Raw genomic sequence first — 20,788 nt, 5'->3', positions numbered from 1 at the left:
CCCATTCCAAACGTGAGTACCCCAGGCCATTTCCGTTACAATATATTATAAGAAATTTATTAGAAAAAATATCCGGAAACGCGTAACTCTTCAGGACCGTTGCTTAATGAAAAAGCCGTTAAAACACAGAATGTTTAACCTAAACTATCCTATTAATTTGTAACTACTTGCAGTTATTTCATTCCTGTTATGTATTTTATTTTGATTTAAGGTAAATATTAATAGTTCGTTTAAATATTAATGTGATTGTTAGAAATGTGGATATAAGAATTTTAGAAAATTGACACTAGTATAGAAACTAGGACTCCAGCTTGATGTCATATATGATTGCAGTGTGGATGAAATCGCCAAGTACGATGTTCCAGCTATGCTTCAGCTGGTCCAATACCACTCAGGTGCTAAAGGAAAGACAGTTTATATTGGCCATTCTTTAGCGTCTTCAGTAGCCATGATGTTTGCCTCAGAACGACCGGCTTTTGCCGAAAGCTTAGTGTCGCTCTTCATTTTTGTAGGTCCCGCCTATAAAATGACCCACATGCGTAGTCCTTACCGTATGTTCTTTCCACTCTTCTACCCGGCCTTGGTAAGTGTAATGCTTTTAAAGTGCACTAGCAGAGGGATTTTAAAATTGTGAATGCCAGGAAATCACTGGGGCTTTGAACGTGGTCCAGATAGTATCCAGGGGACACTCTAGGAGATTAACACGACCCACATGCATGGCGTCGCCAGTGATTATGATGGGCTGTGTTGCAATGGTCAATATGTTTATTGGACCTCTTACTGAAATTGCTCCTGTAAGTGAAATTCTTTTCTTTTTTTATAGATCTTCAACGCATTTGCTGTGATAAAATGTTCGTAGGCTTCCCGAACACAAAGCACCGGTTTGAGGCGAAGAAAATTGGAAAAATTACAACTTTTATTTTGGAACTAACTGTTAGATTTTTTTCAGGACTTTCATACTCGCGTGCCTTGCGTTTAGATTAGTTCTCGTTCTTTCTTACTCGCACACTGCCAAACTGCTCAACCTCACAAGATGTGTTAAGAGTTAACCTCTTTAAAATTAGAGCACCACAATGTTGTTACGCCGTGAATCTATTAAATAAACAATATTCATTTCCGTTATGCGTTGGGGCGACCTACCACGCAAGAACCTTTGGGTGAAAAATTCTGATAGAACTAAAGAGGCTAGTGGAAAAAGGTGGTCATTACGGAAAAAAATAATTTATACAAAACTAAATGTGTTATGTGCATATTTTGCGACGCCTGGCATCTAGAAGACAATGTAGCCTCTAAATTAGGAGATTTGGAAGGATGAATCATGTTACGAGTTTAGTACAGAAAATTATGAATGAATGTGTAATGAGCACATAAGGCCTTCAGATTTTGAAAATGGAACAGGAATTTATGTAATTACACGCAAAGAATCAAAAGGCGTTCTTACAGGCCTGGAGTGAATAGTAGGCTAATTGGGGATATATGGACTGTTTTCTTCTTCTTCGTGGAGCGCCGTGTCTGGGTTCAGACGTTGGCTCTTATCATGTCATTCTGCAGAATATCTTTCTGTCCGCTGATATTCTGCAGACAATCTTTTTTCTTCAATCAGACATTTTTTGTGAGGTATTCCAATTCCAGTTAAGGTTTTTTCATCGGATTCTCCCCTTGCATTCAGTCCACAATCAAGATATTTGAACATCCTGGGTCATCGTCGATGATTTGATGCATGTACTGTGTCTGGAGGTCTGTTAGAATTTGAGCCACGATGGCGGTATCGCTGGAATATCCAATGTTATTTATGATTTCTCCTCCCATTCTTATACCCGCCGTTACGCCATCCATCGCCTCACAAAATATTTGCTCAGAATATACATTGAACAGTGCAGGCGACAAAACAAATCTCTGACGTAATCTTCGTTTAATTGGAATTTTACTTGAAGAGGTATTTAGATCTTTCCAAACGGTGGCTACTTGATGTTAGTATAGGTATTTCAGTAGTCTAAAGTCGTAATTGTCCAGTGCTACAGACTCCATATATTAGAGCACCCGATCAAAATCCTTCTCCAAGTCTAGAAACTATACATAAACGTTATTTCGGCATTCACAGCACTTTTGGAGAATAACCCACATACCGAATAAGGTTTCGCCAGTTTTCAGTCCATTCCGAAATACAAAGAATTATTCCGCATTACATCATGCGTGCATGACGTTTTGAAGAATACATGGCAGATTCTTAAGCGTGTGACTCATCAGGCCTATCAGTCTGAAATCCTTACAATTGCAAAGTTTACTCTTTTTCAGATTTGTAATGAAAAGGGATTCTAACGAGTGCTGAGGTATCTGCCCAATATTTTAAATTTGGTTGAAAATTGTAGTTAAGTATAGGATGCTAACCTTATCCAACAATTAAAGTAAATCGGCAGGGACCTGATTCGGCCCAAGTGCCTTGTTGTTTTTTGCTTGTTTCTGACCTTGCTTGACTAAGGCTTGCTCAACTTCTGCCCTGCTTGTTGCTCGCCACGGTCCGTGTCCTCACAGAGATTGGACACATAGTTCTTTCGCTTTCTGCAACTCAGATCTAGATCGGTTATGATTTTCTCACTGGAGTTCGCATTCCAGCTGTGGCTTTAAGTTTTCTGTGTGGATTAAAGTCATCATGTTTGTTTTGCTGTTCTTCTATTTCATGACAAGAGAGTTTGAACCATCCGTCCTTGGCGTCCATTTGGTCGTTTCACGTCTATGGATACATTTTACGTTTATGGATTTTCTTATGTATTTCCAGGTATTTCTCTCTATTCTTCTTCTTAGAGCCTATTCTTTGCTTAGCTGCTCTTTTCTAGCGTGGTAATAGATCCGTCGCTGTTCGAATAATGGAAGTAATTACCTATATCTGTCCCATATTGACGACATTTTGTTACTTTCGTTGTATATTGATTTTATATTATCTTGTTGTTCATTTCAATAGCAAGTATACCCTTCACTATGGTGTCTTTCATATTCGTAATTTTCTCAGCTTCACTCATAACGTGAAGCAGAACAAAATGTGGCCTGTATTTCTATCTGCTCCATAGTATTATTTCACAGCTGTAACACTGTTTCGGAAGCGACGATTGATTATTACAAAGTCGATCTCGTTTCGTATAGTCCGATCATTGTGTCCGTCTTGCGGCGATTTCGACGTGTAGAAGCACCTGGGTGGGAGCCTGAACCAAGCGTTCATAATAAAAAAACCTCTTTTCTTGGCAGAATTCTAACAGTCGTCCACCTCTCTCGTTCCTGTCCTCCAAGCCAAATTCTCCGATAATATATTCTATAGCCCTCCGACCAACTTTCGCATTAAAGTCATCCATGACCACTGTGTAAAATGTTTAAGGATATATAGATTTTGCTTCAGTGGCCAGTACAGTCAATTTGGCACAAACTTCTTTTATAACATATTTTGATAGTCACACGCGCTTTAAAAGTAAAATACCATAACTGACTTTCTGAAGTCGGCGGCACATATTTAGATTCCGATAGAGACTTTGGTCACTAGGAATAGGTGTTCAGGAACAATGAACAGATTTTATCTCCTCAGCAATACCGCAATATAAGTGTTGGATGTTGCACTTGGATGTGGAAAATAAGAAAAAAGTGTTTTAAGCGAAAAGATTCGTGATGGTATAAAATGGATTACGGTTGATGATGAATTTGTAGTTTGTCGGTAGATTAAGAAAATTATAGTTAATAAACATCATTTAAGAAAGTCACTATAAAGAAGCGGTCTTCAAATCGCRGTCAATCAAATTACACGCACGTTCAACTTAAGGTCCTKGGCAAAAGATGGTAAACYATTGACAAACAGACGGAGCACAGGTAAGGGAGCGATGGAAAACTATTGMGAGAAATTGATGGACGACACGGGAAACTCAGAAAGTTGCACTCAACGTATAAYGTGCAACAAAGAAGAACTTCCCATTCTGAGAAAAGAAGTGAGGGCAGAAGTTAGCAAGTTTAAATCCAACAAGTSGTCTGGAGAGGACGGCGTGGTTGCTAAAATGCTGGCTGCACTCGAGGGTATAGSAGTTGAACCATTTTAAAAGATATGTCAAATGATATTGGACACCGACACTAGCCCTGATACCTGGGCGAACTCTGCATATGTGCCAATACACAAGAAAGAATCAAAAGATATATGCGACARCCACAGAACAATATCTCTTATTCCACACGCTAGCAACGTCATGTCAAAGAWAATATCGGGACGCATAAAGCCTTACCTSCTCTACAGAAAAGAYACTAAACMTCCGACAAATAATMAAAAAATCGACGGAATTCAATGTKCCTACCTAYTTATGCTTSACARRTTACTCCAAAGCAKTTGAYTGCATACGAAAACAAAATTTAAAGTCGGTTTTAACAGAAACGGGTGCACCACACCASTTCGTTAATAGACAATTTATACAACATCACACCATACGTCARAGTAGAGAGAGATTTGACCAACTCATTAAGACGGAGTAAARGAGTCAGGCAGGGTGGTATACTAAGCCCACTACTCTGTAGCATRCATCTGTGGCGAGTGAATCATGAGGAAAGCGCTAGATGACTGGCAGGGAGGAATCACCATTGACGGTATCAAAATCTGCCACTTGCGCTAAGCCGATGATACGACTCTGACTGTTGCATCAGAAGAAAAATTGATCAATCTTAAATGAAAAGTAAAAAAAAACAAGCAGAGAAGTAGGCCTGCAGATAAACAGAAAGAGAACTAAAAGAATGATAATTGATAGTCAAAATAATAACAGACCTGAAGTAAAAAGGGCAAACAACGTTGGGATAGTTGACGCTTTCATATATCTTGCCACCACAATCTCGAGCAAGGGCGGTGCAAGCGAGTAGATAAAGATAAGAAGCGGAAAAGCTAAAGAGGCCATAACCAAATTAACCAAGGTATGAAAAAGCCATCACATATCCCTTAACACCAAAATGAGATTAGTTAGGAGCTTGGGGTTCTTGGTCTTCTATAAGGATCAGAACACTGGACTTTAAATAAACGGATACGCGAAAGATTTGTTGGCAAAGAATGCTGAGAGTGTCATGGACTGAGGAAAGAACGAACCAATCTATTCTGGATCAACTCAAAATTAAGAAGAGATTGGGCATTCTGGTAGCGGAGAAAATACATAAATTCTTTGGTCATGTGGTAAGAAGAAATGGTCTTGAGAGACTCACTTTGGTACGGACAGTCCTTGGCAAAAGATCAACAAGAAGGTCGCCCACAAGAAACATGAATCTTATAACCGGTCTCAACGGCAAAAACCTTATAAAACGACGAAGAAGATAAAGAAACATCCAAATGTAAAATTGTCCAAAATGTGAAATTTAAAGAAAGTATTTAAGAAATCGGAGGGGTTGCCAAAGATAAAAGGCAAGATCCTGGAAGTTTGCTCCGATCCATCGTTGATTTTAGGATAAAATATCCAAAAAATTATCCTGTGATCGAAGACAAATCCCGAAAGCTTAACAAACCTCCTTCAATTATTAAACGTTCATTTTATATGCTATGAAAAATTTTAATTCGGAAATGGAGAAAGGTGTTACGTAAAATTCTTAAATGTTGAAGTTTTTTCGATTAAAAAAGTTCAAAAAGATTATTAAAATTTTTAAAGCTGCTGCTTACGATAAAACTAGAATGAAATTCATTCTAATATTTCAACAAAACCAACTTTAGGATTCATAACACCTTCCACTCGTCTCAGCCATAATTGACGAGACGACTGGTAGGTGCTCAATACTTAATATTAAACTGTATCAAATTGATTTTTTAAACAATTTATAGGATTTGAACCCAGAGTCAAAACTTGTAGTATTCTTGGTGTGTTCTAATAAAAAAAGACGATATTTTCCCGCTTTGATCTAGTTATCAAAACACTAAGTTTTTACGATTGTGTATCACAAGAAACTTCTGCACAAGTATAAAACTAAATACACAGTATGCATGCTACACCAGAAATAGAAAGGATTTTCTAAACTACACAGAAAAAGATGAAATTAGAGCTGTTGTGAGTAAAAAATTGGGAAAATACTCGGAAAGAGTTAGAGATGAGCAAACAAAAGTATGAGAAACAAAGATTTTAAATTAAATGTAAATTTCAAAGCAACGTTATGCCTATACAGCGTGAGGCATTTAAAAAAAGCAAAGTTGATGTTCCTGATTTATAAGCGTCAAAGTAGCATTCCTGAGTAGCCAAATTTTCAGAACAATTCCAAGTCGTGTTGCCGGTATACGTCTAACGTCCCACCAACCGTGAGCCACCCTGTATATTCAGAATTTTTTAGTTTATACGGCACGGAAGATTGTAGGTAATACTTTTCCGAGATTGCACTACACATTTTAATGTGTAACGCAAATAAATTACGCCAGTATACAGTGCCAATTTTTGAAGGTCATCGATTTTGCACTTGGATATGGTTCTCGCAATAAATTGGTGCAATTTTATTAAAACGAACATAAATTCCAACACTTTATTTCTCTTGTTATCTGTTAGAAACGAGGTCGGGTTCATAGCAGATGAGTCATGATCCAAATTATTGTTTAATTGAAATGCTCGTTATTTGTTTTTCTTGTTTTTTATTTCTCCTAATTTCTTGTCCTTTTTCTTCGACAGTCGCAAAATCGTCATTACGCACTTAGCAAACAACAAATAACCGCTAAAATTCGTAGAAAACTTGCACCATTCGCAACAATTTTCAACATGCCTACGTCCGCAACAAATCGTACGATTGACCGTCGCAGTTCGAAGCTTTTCGCTAATATCTGGTGACCCTCAATAATTGGCCTGCGTTTTTGGACAATAAATCGGTCAAACCTGCGTAGTGTAACATCAGCAGAAGCGATTATTATTTATGATACTAATATGGAATTACCGGCATACATTTTTGAATTACATTGCACATTATAGGGCGTCCCAATAATTAGATTGAACCAAAAATTGCATCGATTTGGAAGTGGATGCCGTGCATATTATTGTCCCATTAGTGTCTACGAAAAAAATAATGTAAGATCCATCAAGGTTTATATTACTCAAAACTTACGATTTCTCAAATATTTTGGGTTTTGTAAAAGTGAGCATTTTTAAAAGCTAAATTATCAGTACTTATTGGGAATTTGAAAAACTTATTCATTAACTTAGATTTCATGAAAATTATATGTTTTTGGTAGTAAAAAATATGTTTGTGCATCATGAAGCTGCCTCTTTAATATTGCGTCAACCATTCCTTAGTAGTTGACAAATGAAATTTTCACTTTGGTTTCGGAATATCCATATCGCACTTAAACGTTGAAAAAAAGTATTCAGTTTCTAACTGATTGACGAAATAACCGGTGCTTGCAGGAAACACTTCCAGTTTATTTTAACCAGCTGCCCGGCGGGACTTCTTTGAAAACGTTGACTTTCCTGCGAGAGTCCACCAAAGGCAATTTCCGGAAATACGACTATGGGCCTGGAAAAAATCGGTTTCTCTACGGCAGCAAAACCCCACCGGACTATGACATCAGTAAAATCACTGTGCCAATTTTCCTCATTTATGCCAGAAGCGACTGGGCTACTACCAAACAGGTGGGGAATCTGGATTTATTTATATAGGGTTGCAATGTTTTAATTCTAGGACGCCCTGGAGCTTTACAAGCAACTGCCTCAAGCAATCAGGGCGGGCATTTATGGGGTGGAAAAGCTGAACTTCAATCATAATGACTTCTTTTTCGGGAGAAATGCCGATGAGCTGGTCAACAAGCCCTTAATGGAGATTATAGACAAGTTCCTAGCGAAACGGCGAGCTGGAAACAGAACCACACCAAATCCCCAAGAGGAACAGTGAATAATAAACTGTAGGCGATTGTGTTTGTGGAACATATTGCTCAATTTAAGTACGTTGAAGTTGGTTGCTGACAAGTCACGAGTGATGTTGATATTAGCATCTTTTTGGCTTTATTTGTCCACTGTAACAAATTGTGAAGGAAAATAACMGCCATTGYGCTGATAACTGGACTGCCATGCAAATAAGGATCGATAGGYAACTTAGTTCTAGAAGGTTTTGTATGTCATATTATTSTGGATGTTTTTATCTAGCAATAGTTTTTGTGATATATCGCCAATTATTTTGTTAWTTCTAATAAATGCTTTMGCAAAGTATTTTCAGTTGCTTATTCCCCACTTCCAGATACCTGCAAAACTTTTATTACAGTTTACTTTAAAACAATTAATGGAAATTCTCAATATAAAAYGAGTGTTAGAAKTACTATGAARATTAGTTTTAGTTGAGTTTCTAGAAATAAAAATTGCTCTTCTGGAAGTTATTTCCTTTTCGACAGGAATTTMTCTRAAGAAACTTTTGGGAGTTATGTGCCCATAACCAGAAAACTAACCAGAATGTTGACTTATGATAAACTTAACATGATAATATACAAAGTATATGTACGGTCGGTAGTGCCCATGGGGCGGCAACAAGAGCTGAAACTTCAGTAACAAGGAGGATTTTTACCCTGCAGTACACGCATGCGTTCTGACAGACCGATCGAAGGCACCATCGCTCATTAATCTTCTCATCACTCCTCATCATACCTTCCTAGAGTCTGCCTTTGATTATCAGTGCAAATGCTCAAATGGATAAGTGAATTACGTTGTATTTTATTTTAGATTTTGGTACAGCATTTTGACGTACAATTTTTTTATAATCTGAAACATTATCAAAGTAAGTTTGAACAATGTATTATGAGTCTTCTGTATTGATTGACTATATAATCGTAGTTATAGTTATTGTATTGATTATAAATAAGAGAGTTTTGTCCCACAGCAGATTCGGTCTGGGAGACCGATACGGGACTCGCGTTTCAGAATTTGATGCGGGTACCGCAGGGTTAAGAACAACTGAGACGAAGACCCTAAGAGCAATAACAAGACACGCACCAAGACACACTAAAAGATAGGCAAAGAAATACAGACATAAAAATAAGGTGCCAAACCGACGACGTAGTCAGATGGCTAAGGGAAAGAAGAAGATAATATACCGAATAAACGGAACCGGCATAATTTTGGTATTTCTCTAGGCAGGTATTTACGTAATATTGACCTAGCAAATTATTTTGAAAAAAGCTGCTTTTTAAAATTCTCTAATTCCAAAGCAGCGAAAATCACAAAAATAGAAAATGGGAGTTACAATGCACATCCTGAAAAGGCGAGAATTTAGCACGAGGCAATTCCCTGAACCCAGTCTAAAACCATTGGCTTGGAAAGTCCACGGAATGTAAAAGAAACGAGTGTACCTTCATACCGCACCAATTACATGCAAAATTGCTCCATTTACGCATTCTAATTTGCAGTTCCGCAACCTATTTAAATGCATTTGAAAGCAACAGGACCGGAATCAAAAACGCTGATAAGTCAGCGATCTCTCAGATTCTGAGTTCATATCGTTCTGATATCCTCGAAATATTTGCTACAGAAATTAGGCAAACTTTCCGGTACGCTAAATACGAAATAACTCATACAGGCTGCAGGCAATTAATTGAGCACTGAGGGTTGTAAATCGAAGTTCAAATTTCTGCAGAAGAGCTACTTGAAGAATCAAAAGCACTGCTACAACAGAACACAAACAGGAGCTGCAAACATTTTTTTTACATTAAACTCCGTTACTGGCTAGGCACCGATACCAATAACCCAAGGCACGAGTCATAATTTTTAACAATCCGGGTGAATTGAATGCAGATAGTCAAGGTCCTGCAAGAACCTAGACCATGGTATCAATTTCAAGAAGGAAACTGCACTATTCGCCCATTTAAGTGGCCATTTACACGAAACATGATCGGTGGGTCGGTTATTGCATTTTTTGTGCTTGCGGCCCTTGAGGGTTCCATGGGTGACATGGAGAAGAACAACGTGTGTCCAACTTTCGAGGATTACTACACGATAAAGAATAATTCAAACTGCTGGTATGATTTGGGTGCTGATTATGTGGCGGTAAGTACACCGATAGCCTAAAGTTGAACTTTTCCTGATGTACGATATTTGAGATGTTCAATAATTCAATGCAAGAAAATCGAATTCATTGTTTAAAATTCAAATGACGGATGCGAAAGTACCATTTAGATGATTCCGAGCAAGAAGTCGTCGTTAGCGAAAACGTTCCATATTAAATATTTAGGAAAAACGCCTCATGGATTCAAGGAAAATCGAACATGTGCATTCAGTTAATATTTATAGTTGCCAATGACGTTCTCAGTTCTTCAATTGTGTTTAGCAAGGCATTTATTTAAACATCAAACATTTACTATACAATTCCAAACCCTTTAGAACCTAAATTACATGTTTTTCGGAAACAAAGAACACTTTTTTATTTGTATACGCCTTGAAGTTTATAGGCATATTAATTAAAATAAGTGAAAAAATTCAAAAACAAGAGTATTTCTTTAGACTACAGGACAATAAGCTGCGATGGAATTTTGATGTCCGCTTTTTTCTATACGCGGATACGCTAATCTTAGGCATCCCCAGACAGCGTTGCCAGCAAGGCTAGTTTTTCGCAAAAAAATATACAACTCTCTCAGAATCGAATAAGAAACTTTGAAATCGAGTTTTCTTTCAGTGTTTAACTGGTAATATTATTTATGGGTTTGGCTGAACGAAATGCTGACCAAGTAGTGGTTGTAAAACTAGGTGCATGTTATGTTTTTCGCAGAGCCTAACCGGTAGGAATGAAAAGCTAAATTAAAAATTCTTGAAAATCTACAATAGCAATCGACAGTAAACATGCAGCTTCACTGGTTTCCGAAAAAATGATTTGCCAAACTGAGGGCTGTTAACCCATAGATAAGAGAAGAGTTAACCATTCACATAACTATGACAAATTTAATGTCTTGAAAATAATCTAATGGTAAAATTCAACCCTTTTGCCTTTGATGAAACGCACTATGCCCTTCAAAAGTGATACAACAGTCCCATCTGAAACCGATAAAAATCCGTATTTATAATTTACTATTGCAATTTCACCCTCTAGCGACCATTTTGCAAATTTGAAAGTTATTTCCGGCCATTTGCCTGAGCCACTTTACTTCTATATTTTTTTCCTTGAAATCGTTACGATTAATAGTTTGTGAGGTACGGCCGACCACCTCTCTTAGTGGCCCACCTTGTACAATGTATTTTAATGACTTGGCACATTGATTTTAAATATCAGGGTAAATTATAAGAAAAATAATTTGGATTCTCTCGAGGAAGATTTTGACCTATCCGAAGAAATCTAGTTTAGTTCCTAATAAGAGTTTTATTTGTAATTACAACAACATTACTAATTATACAGGGTGATTCCAAATTGGCGTCATTCCTTTTAAGGGGTGATAGAGGCTCCCTTGGGAAGTACGCGAAAAGAACTGAAAATTATTTTTTCAAAAATTTCTAGTAGATATTAACAGTTGAAGATGGTTCCATGTTTAATTTGGTAGCATATTGGAATAATTAAGCATTCAAAAAGAAAAACTACGATCTTTGCTTCAAATTACGAAAATTTCTGATATCAAAAAAGTTCTCTTCTACAATTTTTTGATGAAAAGGCACAGGGGCAATTATATTATTTGTCATTAACAGATAGTTACAGGTAGATCGTGTGAATTTTAACAATAATTTGTCAAACTGTGACTTACTTTGAATTTCCTGTCACGAATTTGCGGATATGCGATTAGTTCAGGGGAAATGCTACACTAAGATAGCAGAACCTGAAAGAACTCAAGCCAACAAAGGACGAGGAGAGTGGTTCCAGGAAGATAGTGGACGATAGATGTTCGGAAACAACTGACACTTTCCCAAGCACCAAATAAATACCGAGGGCTACATTCCTACCACGTTTGTACGATACACACAGTACAAGGAGATACAAATGGTGCAGGAGTTAATTAACTGAATACGAGAAGCTGCTTGATAAGAGTGGGTAATAAGGAGATTACACAAGCACTAGCTTGTTTCGAGTGAACCATTCAAATCTTTGGTGTTGTGGGGTTTATTTATAAACACCAATATTCGAGGTTATGAGAACAGGTTGACATTTCTTCAACAAATTCAACAAATCTTGTTGAATTTACCGTTTATCCTTGTCTATCTTATTGCCAGTCTGTATAATTCCATGGTTACCGGAGTTTTAAATAATTACGAAGCCAAAGGTATTTGCGCAATGTCAATAAGGCAGATTACCTTGAAAAACATTGCCGTATTTCTGATATAGTGTTTTGCAAATTTCTCAGTTTTTGAAAACAATTAATTTATTTTATTATTTTTTATGTACTCCTACAACAGCGCCAGACAACACCTCCAGAGGAATGACGCCAATTTTGAATCACCCTGTATATATTTAAAAGATGTTACACAGTATATTGCGGGATTTGTGAGCAGAAAACTTAATAAGAATTAATCGTATTAATGCACCTAACAATGAAATAAATAATAGAATTAGACAGAAACGAACATAAACCATAATTTTTAGCCACTCTGTATATTCACAGATAGATAGATAGATAAAATTTATTTCAATATTGATAATTTTTGACAAGCATGGGCAAATGGAACAATAGACCCTGTCCTGCCCGGTGTTCGGCATTGGTGCTCCTTTGTCTATGGTCCAAGTGTTCACGCATTGATCCATTACCTGGGCTTAGACATGGATATTTGCGGAATTAATCGTTCGCCTGACAACGTGAGGCGATGATCTAAAAGTGGCAGTTTTGTTTTATTGGAGGGGCATTCATTAAGGGAAAAAAGTCTTCCAGACATCAAGCCAAAAACCCCTTTTGTTTCGAGCTTCAATTTTGATACTGTCAGCCATGGCGTTAACCGCCGGCAGTTTCGACTAGATGTGATACCGACCACTCTGTATATTATCATTAGCTAAATATTCTTTTAATATAGCGCCTCAACTTAAAAATTTAATTTTCTAAACTTCTCTGATTCTAATAAGCTAAATGCAAAGCAAAATTACTCGTTTTTATGCTTAACAAACTTGAATTTAATAAAAGTTGTTCTTTTGAATATTGTAAACGCTCAAAATAGTCGATACATTTTAAAAGGTTCATTAAGATTTTATGATTGATGACAAAAACTTGATCAATATTTAATGGTATCGAGAAGTGTTATTTAATATTTATTTCTAACTAAATGTATATTTAATTGTAACTAAAATTCAAATAGTACCGGTCGTACCAGCAATTAACTTTCGTTTAGCGGCCTTAAACTGCTTACAATTTTTGTTAATAAAATGTTAAAAATGATTTCGGAAAAATACTGTAAATTTTACGGTCGCAGATTTCAACCATCCAAAGAAATTAAAGGGAGGATAGGGGGCCGGCAAAGAAAAATACCAGATTTTATGGAACAATTTTCTATAAAGAAAAAATGTGTTATAATAATGTTAGAATTATTAAAAAACATCTCTTTAGCGAAGCTCAGAAATTAATTTATTTTTATTAAGTATTTGAAAAAAAAATTTAAAACAGAAAGAGGAACAATCCTCTTCCTCGCGACAATCCTCCTACTTGCAACAGAAAAAATTGTGGCACTCAAGCTAATGTTGGATTCCAGAAAAGTTAATATAAAGCTGATAAACCCCTCCAGCCTCTTACAACAAATGACCAGCTTGACGAAATAGTGGCTAATTTTACTGAATTAATACAACAACAAACCCCACCCATAAAACCCCCGGATTTAACTACCCGATGGAAGTGAAGAATCAGATAAAACATAAAATTAAACGTGGACGAAATTGGCAAGCAACCAGAGATGGTGCGATAAAAACCAAGTTTAACTCCGAATCTCGAAAAATTAAAATATTCATCCGATTTTTGAAAATCTAGCAGCGGATGAAAGTACAAACTTCTATCTGTAGAAAACTGCACAAATAAAAAATGATGACAGCTCAAACGAGAGCTTATATACAACCTCAACCGGAAAAAAAACCCCGGATACGATGTCATCACTGGACTGGTGTTAAATAAGTTAAATACGAAAGGACTAAAAATGTTACTAGTGTTCGTCAACGCAACATTTATACTGATGCGTGTCCGGGCTCATTGGAAAATCGCAGAGATGATAATGGTTTTAAAGTCCGGAAAAAAGCTGCAGACCGATTTCTTTGCTGCCTATCATGTCAAAAATATTCCTCACACGATTGAAATCAGTTAGTATAGAAAAGAATCTACTACCCAATCACCAGTATGGATTTGAGCAGACACTCAATAATAGATCAAGTTCATCGTCTAATGAACATCATAGAAAAACCTCTGGAACGAGACGAGTTGTGTTTAGTGATCTTTCTGGATGTATAGCAAAAGTATATATAATTGTATAACTAAACTTCAAATCGTACCGGTCGTACCAGAAATTAGCCTTCGTTTAGCGGCCTTAAACAGCTTACAGTTTTTGTTAATAAAATGCTAAAAACGATTTTGGAAAAATGCTGCAAATTTTACGGTCGCAGATGTCAACCATCCAAAGAAATTAAAAAGAGAATAGTAGGCCGACAAAGAAAAATAGCAGATTTGATGGAACAATTTTCTAGAAAGCAAAAATGTGTTATAATGATGTGGACATTATTAAAAAAACTTCTCTTTAGGTAAGCTCAGAAATGAATTTAAAATATTTCAAAAAATGCTTTAAATACAGAAATAGGAGCAATCCTCTTCCTCGCAACAATCCTCCTACTTGCAACAGAAACAAATTAGAACACTCAAGCAAATGCTAGATTCCAGAAAATTTAATCTAACGTAGATAAACCCCCTGCACCCACTTTCCTCAAATGACCAGCTCGATAAAACAGTGGATCATTTTATTGAATTAATATAACAAAGGGTTTGGGCCAACATCAAAACAGTCACCCATCAAAACCAACGGATTTAACTGCCCGATGGAAGTGAGGAATCAGGTGAAATATGGAATTAAACTTGGACGAAATTGTGAAGCAACCAGAGATCGTGCGATAAAACTGATCAGGAAAAAGCCGATATTTTTGCTACTCACCTACAAAATATCTTCAATCCGAATGATGCGGCAATGGGCTCAAATGAGTGCCCTCCACAACGAGGGCTGAAATACACCTCAACCTGAAAAAATCACCAGGATGCGGTCTCCTCACTGGACTAGTCTTAAATAAGTTACCTACGAAAGGACGATCGCGGCTCATTGGAAAATGGCAGAAATGATAATGATTTTAAAGCCTGGGGAGAACTACAGAAATAAAATCTTACATACCGATTCCTTTGGTGCCTATCATGTTAAAACTATTTGAAAAAATATTTTTCAATCGATTGAAATCAATTATTGAAGAAAAGAGTCTTACTGCCGAATCAGCAGTATGGATTTAAGCAGACACTCAACAATAGAGCAAGTTTATCGTCTAGTGAACATCATATAGAAAGCTCTGGAACAAGAAGAGGTGTGTTTAGTGATATTTCTGGATGTGTAGTAAACATTCAATAAAGTCTTGCATGAAGGCTTACTGTACAAACGTAAAAAAGTATTGTCAGTGCAATTCGTCAACTTTATTAAATCTTACATAACAAACAAATTGTTCAGCGTGAATCGCAAATCAGACTGAAAACTGATGAAGAATCTACGTTGTTTCTACAAAGATCCAATGACTTAGTGGAATGTTGGACGAAGAGATGGCGGATAAAACTTAACGATCAGAATGCAGTACATGTGAATTTCACCAACAAAATAATTTCGAATCCAAAGAGGTTAATAATAAATGGAAATATAATCCGTTATGAAAACACAACAAAATATCTTGGCATGAACCTTGACGCTAAAGCTAAATGGGTCGAGCACAGCAAATTCAAACTTGCAGAACTGCAGATCCGCTTCAGGCAGCTCTACTGGATACTTGTTCAAAAATCGCGGACTTCCATCGACAACAAGCTATTAGTTTAAAACCAAATTCTTAAACCTATTTGGATGTGTGGCATTCAATTGATGGGATGCGCTAGCCGTTGCCATATTTGGCTACTGCAAAATCTCCATAAAACAGATTGCAACGTCTCAATACAAAAATTGTCCCATACAGACCGATAATCCAGAAGCACTTCCCAACAACCAGATTTCAAGACGCCTCGAAAGCAGCAAACCCTTTGAACTCGCGGTATGGCAGGGCTAACAACGAAGCTCCATAACTCCCCCCTCGGTTGACTCGTCAACACCCAGATGTAGCGCAATGTAAATAAATTGATTATTTATAAAACAATTATGAACAAAAAATTTTAGATGTAAATGAATGGTTGGTCAGCAATGACCAGTTTCAATAAAACTACAAAAAATTAAGTTGAAGATAGCAGGTGTCGGACAATGATAAAAACGTCACTATTCAATTATTTGCTGACGTTTAGACCTATATTGGGGTCTTCTTCAAGGTTAAAATAGCAAAATAATTGAATAGTGACGTTTTGATAATTGTCCCACATCTGCTATCTTCAACTTTATTTTCCTATTGAAACGCAAAAGCGAAACGAAACTACAAAAAATGTCGGTTTCTTTAAAATATTTCTAAAAGTGTGTTCGCTTCTTTTGTGGTCCTACAGATCTCAATGCTAACGCCTCGGCTACATGTATAGCATTTTCAGTCGTTGAACCGGTTCTCTTCTATATTTCCAGCCAGAAATTATCCATCACCTCGGCTATCCAGTGCAAACTTACAGGGTGGTTACTAAAGATGGATATATCCTAACATTATTCCACATGCCAAACGATGGCAGCCGAAATCCACACGCCAAGAAACACCCAGTATATTTACAGCACGGTCTTGTGGCCACATGCAACAACTTTTTGGCTCTTCAGAAAGACTCATTGGGTAAATGACTAATTGGCTAATTGCCAATTAACCAGGCAAATTTATTTATTCTTAAGGCCGTTGGAATAATAATGAAGGCTTGGTATTTTTCAGCTTTTGTGCTTTGGGACGCCGGTTACGATGTGTGGCTCGGAAATTATCGAGGTACTTATCCATCAGAAGAACACGTGAATCTGACCACTCGCGATCAGAAATTTTGGGAAACTAGGTAACATTTTTGCACCGTTAGCCCTCGTATGGATTGGGAGAAATTAACTACTTGCAGTATGGATGATGTAGCCCTCATTGATCTTCCGGCTATTTTCCATACAATTCTGGCGCACAGCAAACCAGATAGCAAGATCATCTACATCGGGCATTCTTTGGGAACCACATTTGCTCTTATGTATGCCAGCGAGCTTCCAGATGAGGCCAAAACCATTATCAAGATGTTTGTGCTTTTATGTCCGGCCTATACGCTTAAAAACATGATTTCGCCTTACAAGGTGTTTGCTCCGTTTGGAAACTGGGTTGTGGTAAGTTGCGCAACGGTGTTGCAGATAATGGTGCTAAGTTTGAGAAAATAATTCCACTTTTATAACAAGTTTCACTTGGTAGTGGATCAGTCTTGGTATAAAAAAATCGATTTCCTTAGTTCGGAAAGAAAGTTTAGAATAAAAAGTGCCCGTTGCGAAAAGGCTTTGTCTAAACCCTTATATCATGATTAATATCATGTTAGCAATCTACTTTAGGGGCACAAGACATTCACCGTCAACTAACAGTGAACAAAATAATTGCTTATCATATACCGCAGCTGCGGTTTTTCTTATATGCATACTTTGACCTTTGACAAGCGATTAATCCGCCAATTCATGTGCTAACGAAACAGAAATTTCAGGATACTGTTCGCGATCTTAGACTTGACCGTATCGTATCAGAAGCCCAAGAACTGGCAAGACTGACCGCCCCTTGCATGGAATCACCGCCTTTAATGCGACTCTGCATGCAGCTCTACAATTTATTTTATGGACCCAAGGCGGATTTTGGGCCAGTAAATATTCGCTTTTTCACAATGTCCCAATTGACTGAATGGTCGTTTTTAGGAAATTGTTCCGGTTTACTTTAGGCAGCTTCCTGGAGGAACATCAATCCAGATTTTGAACCACGCGGCGGATCTGGTGCTGGGAAACTTCCGGAAATACAATTACCCACCTCAGGTAAACTGGCAAAAGTACGGGTCATCGAAGGCACCATTTTTGGATGTTTCGCGCATCGAAGTTCCTACTTACATCGTTTATAGTACACAAGATTGGGCCACACCTGAAGCCGTAAGTATATTTAGTCACCTTTTCAAACCGCTATATGTAAGGATGTAAGACTATATTTACGAAAGTTATTTTGCCTAATAATGCACATGAACCATACAACAGTTTCAGCTGGTTTCAGCTAGGTTTGTAAGTGACAGGTGATAAATCATATTGATAAATACATTTTCAATGGAAATATCACATCATCACAGACTTTAATAAAAGTTCTTCAGCATCAATTTTAATCCAAAAAATGAGTAGGACCAAGCAAAGCTGGTGTATATCGTCTAATATTCTAATGCAGTGTAAAACAAAAAAATCTTCCCACCAGCTGTATAAAGTACTTAAAATTTCAGCTCAACTACTTCCTCCGCATATTCCAACAGTGTGGTAAGAAGACGCTTTCTGGTGAAAACACTCGATAGAACGGTAGACATATAACGTTTCGCCAACAATTGCTTGATGGGTACTTTTTTTTGATAGTTCGGGATGAAAGGAAACATGCGCTAAACCTTCAAATTACATTCTCTGCTTAATGGTGGTGCTTGTTCATATTCAGCTAAAAACGATGAAAGTCATTGGTGCTCAGTATTGCCCTCAGTACGACTTCATCAATCAGCCGCTGCAGTTAGGGTTACTTTAACCGCCGGCAAGAAATATCAGTTGAGCACAAATCAATATACGCGGTGATTCAAAATTCCTGAAAATTTGCCTTTACAATTGCCTTTACAATGGTGCGCCTCAGCATTTCCCTACGAAAACTTTCTTCACGTTTGTGAATTTTTGAATCTACAGTGTCGAAATTAATCAACGCTGACCACCGCGGACGCCGGATTTCAGTAAGTGTGATTTTTTTTCTGTGAGGACTTTAAAATAATTTATATATTAAACGTATCTTGAAACTACACCTGATTTATGATATCGCATTAGTAATAAAGGTTTTTTTTTAGGTAAAAAGGGAGTAACCTTTAGAAAAAAATACCTTGTAGATTTTAGCGCCCAGTTAGCTTACTTACGCGTAAAGAGGCTAAAGGCAGTAGCGTGCGTGAAAAATTTGAGCAAAATATCTCATAAACTGTAAGAGTTAAAGGAAAAATATCAATATTTTTTAAACTTTAACACTTTGTATCTTGGGAACCATCGACACAGTATTCAAGAACGCAAACTTAAAAGTAATCTCAAATGTTCGCTAACACTGACTATACTCTGTTTTTATACAACATTTTCAGTATTCAATTCTTCTGAAGATTTATTTTCCACTTGCTTCAAAACGATGCTTTTTACTGAGCAGTTTTCGCTTTCACATGAGATATTTTTTATATAATATATAATTTTCAAATATAAATCGACACTTTTTCATAGAGCAAATCGATAATAAATGTGATAATAAATGATGAAAGTTACTGTAAAATTCCGCCAAATTTAGGCTTGAAATGAAAATTTTGTAACATAAATTGACTGATAAATAAAATATTTTACCTCATAAAATTTCGACAACAAATATTCCAAAATTTACAGCATAATTGGCCTTTTAATTGAATTGGTGGTTGTACATAAATCGACACTATTTATCAAGATCACAATCACAATTAAGAATCGATCAGAAACGGCTTTACGTTGTACTTTTTACTTTTTAAGAAGATATAATTTGTTTAATGATAATTAAAAAATGTCTCGAATTTTCTCTGAAATGCGTGATGAGAGCCGTGAATTGAAACTTTCCGTACATATCAAATCAACATTCTTTGTTCTGGTGATAGTTTCTTAAATTTTCTGACTAAATCAGTTGTTGCAAAACAATTTTAAGTTTTAAAATGCATTTAGATTTTTTTTTTCGAAATTTGATAATAAATACTCGAACAAAATCGTACACGAGCCCTTTTCGGATTTTGCTTTTTTCAATATTCAAGTTCCTGCCTTAATTTTTATTCGATATTTTTATACATGAATCGGCACATTTTCTGTTAAATAATTATCTAGTGTCCAGAATTGTCTCTGGATATTTAATACGAGCGCAAATTGAAGCGCTCAGGACTTATGAAACAAAAATCTTTATTTCTTGCTAAAGTTTAGGCTAATTTTTCGCGGAATACGAGTTTCAGATGCAAATTTTAAATCATACATGGACAATTCGGCTAATAGTTATTTATTTTGTTATTACATATTCGAAAAGTTGGATAGAAATTGCTGATGAAGGTGAAAAATTGGAATATTCAACATGAATAAAATAAACTATATTCTTGTCCCTAATATTATTCTCAAACTGGTCTTTTAGCTGCTGGTCTGCTGCTGCTGCTGCTTCGAATCTCCAGATTTTATATTTGAATCTACACATTTATTCTTGAAGCGTTACCCAGTTCCAAACATATCTCGTCAAAGTTCTCACGATAGCGGTAAATTGCAACTTTCCGGCATTTTTCTATTCAGTTTGAGCTTGTGACGGAAAGTTTGAAACAAACATCGAACATTCGAAAATTTTCACAGCAATTCCTGACGACGGTGGAAAAACGAAACTTGACACAAAAATAACTTGCTTCTTGTTAATGTTTTTATACAGGGTTGCTCATTAGTGCGTCAAAGTGCGATATCTCAGTAAATATAAAGTTTACAAGAAAATTCGTCCAACGAAAGTTTTTCACGTTTAAAAG

At 36.6% G+C, this 20,788-nt stretch overlaps 2 protein-coding genes across 2 annotated transcripts in view; both read left to right on the top strand.

Moving 5' to 3' along the window:
- Window positions 1-8,168, top strand: part of LOC109535310 (lipase 3) — a gene marked incomplete in the record, with an annotated part of 16,975 nt that extends 8,807 nt beyond the window's left edge. The window contains 4 exon segments of the mRNA XM_048670636.1: window positions 334-583; window positions 642-794; window positions 7,371-7,595; window positions 7,645-8,168. Of these exon segments, the coding sequence (XP_048526593.1) occupies window positions 334-583; window positions 642-794; window positions 7,371-7,595; window positions 7,645-7,854 (838 nt within the window).
- Window positions 8,169-16,504: 8,336 nt separating this feature from the next.
- Window positions 16,505-20,788, top strand: part of LOC109533923 (lipase member K) — a 6,345-nt gene continuing 2,061 nt past the window's right edge. Inside the window, exons 1-5 of the mRNA XM_048670732.1 lie at window positions 16,505-16,854; window positions 16,948-17,062; window positions 17,120-17,369; window positions 17,732-17,884; window positions 17,937-18,161. Coding sequence (XP_048526689.1) covers window positions 16,743-16,854; window positions 16,948-17,062; window positions 17,120-17,369; window positions 17,732-17,884; window positions 17,937-18,161 — 855 coding nt within the window. The 5' untranslated portion in view covers window positions 16,505-16,742. The remainder of the gene's footprint in view (window positions 16,855-16,947; window positions 17,063-17,119; window positions 17,370-17,731; window positions 17,885-17,936; window positions 18,162-20,788) is intronic.

This window comes from Dendroctonus ponderosae, unplaced genomic scaffold (genome assembly GCF_020466585.1).
Source record: "Dendroctonus ponderosae isolate FM_Combo_2020 unplaced genomic scaffold, Dpon_F_20191213v2 Dpon_F_20191213_1, whole genome shotgun sequence".
NCBI lineage: Eukaryota > Metazoa > Arthropoda > Insecta > Coleoptera > Curculionidae > Dendroctonus > Dendroctonus ponderosae.
The sequence above is the reverse complement of the archived record's forward strand: the minus strand, read 5'-3'. Positions and strand labels throughout refer to the sequence as shown.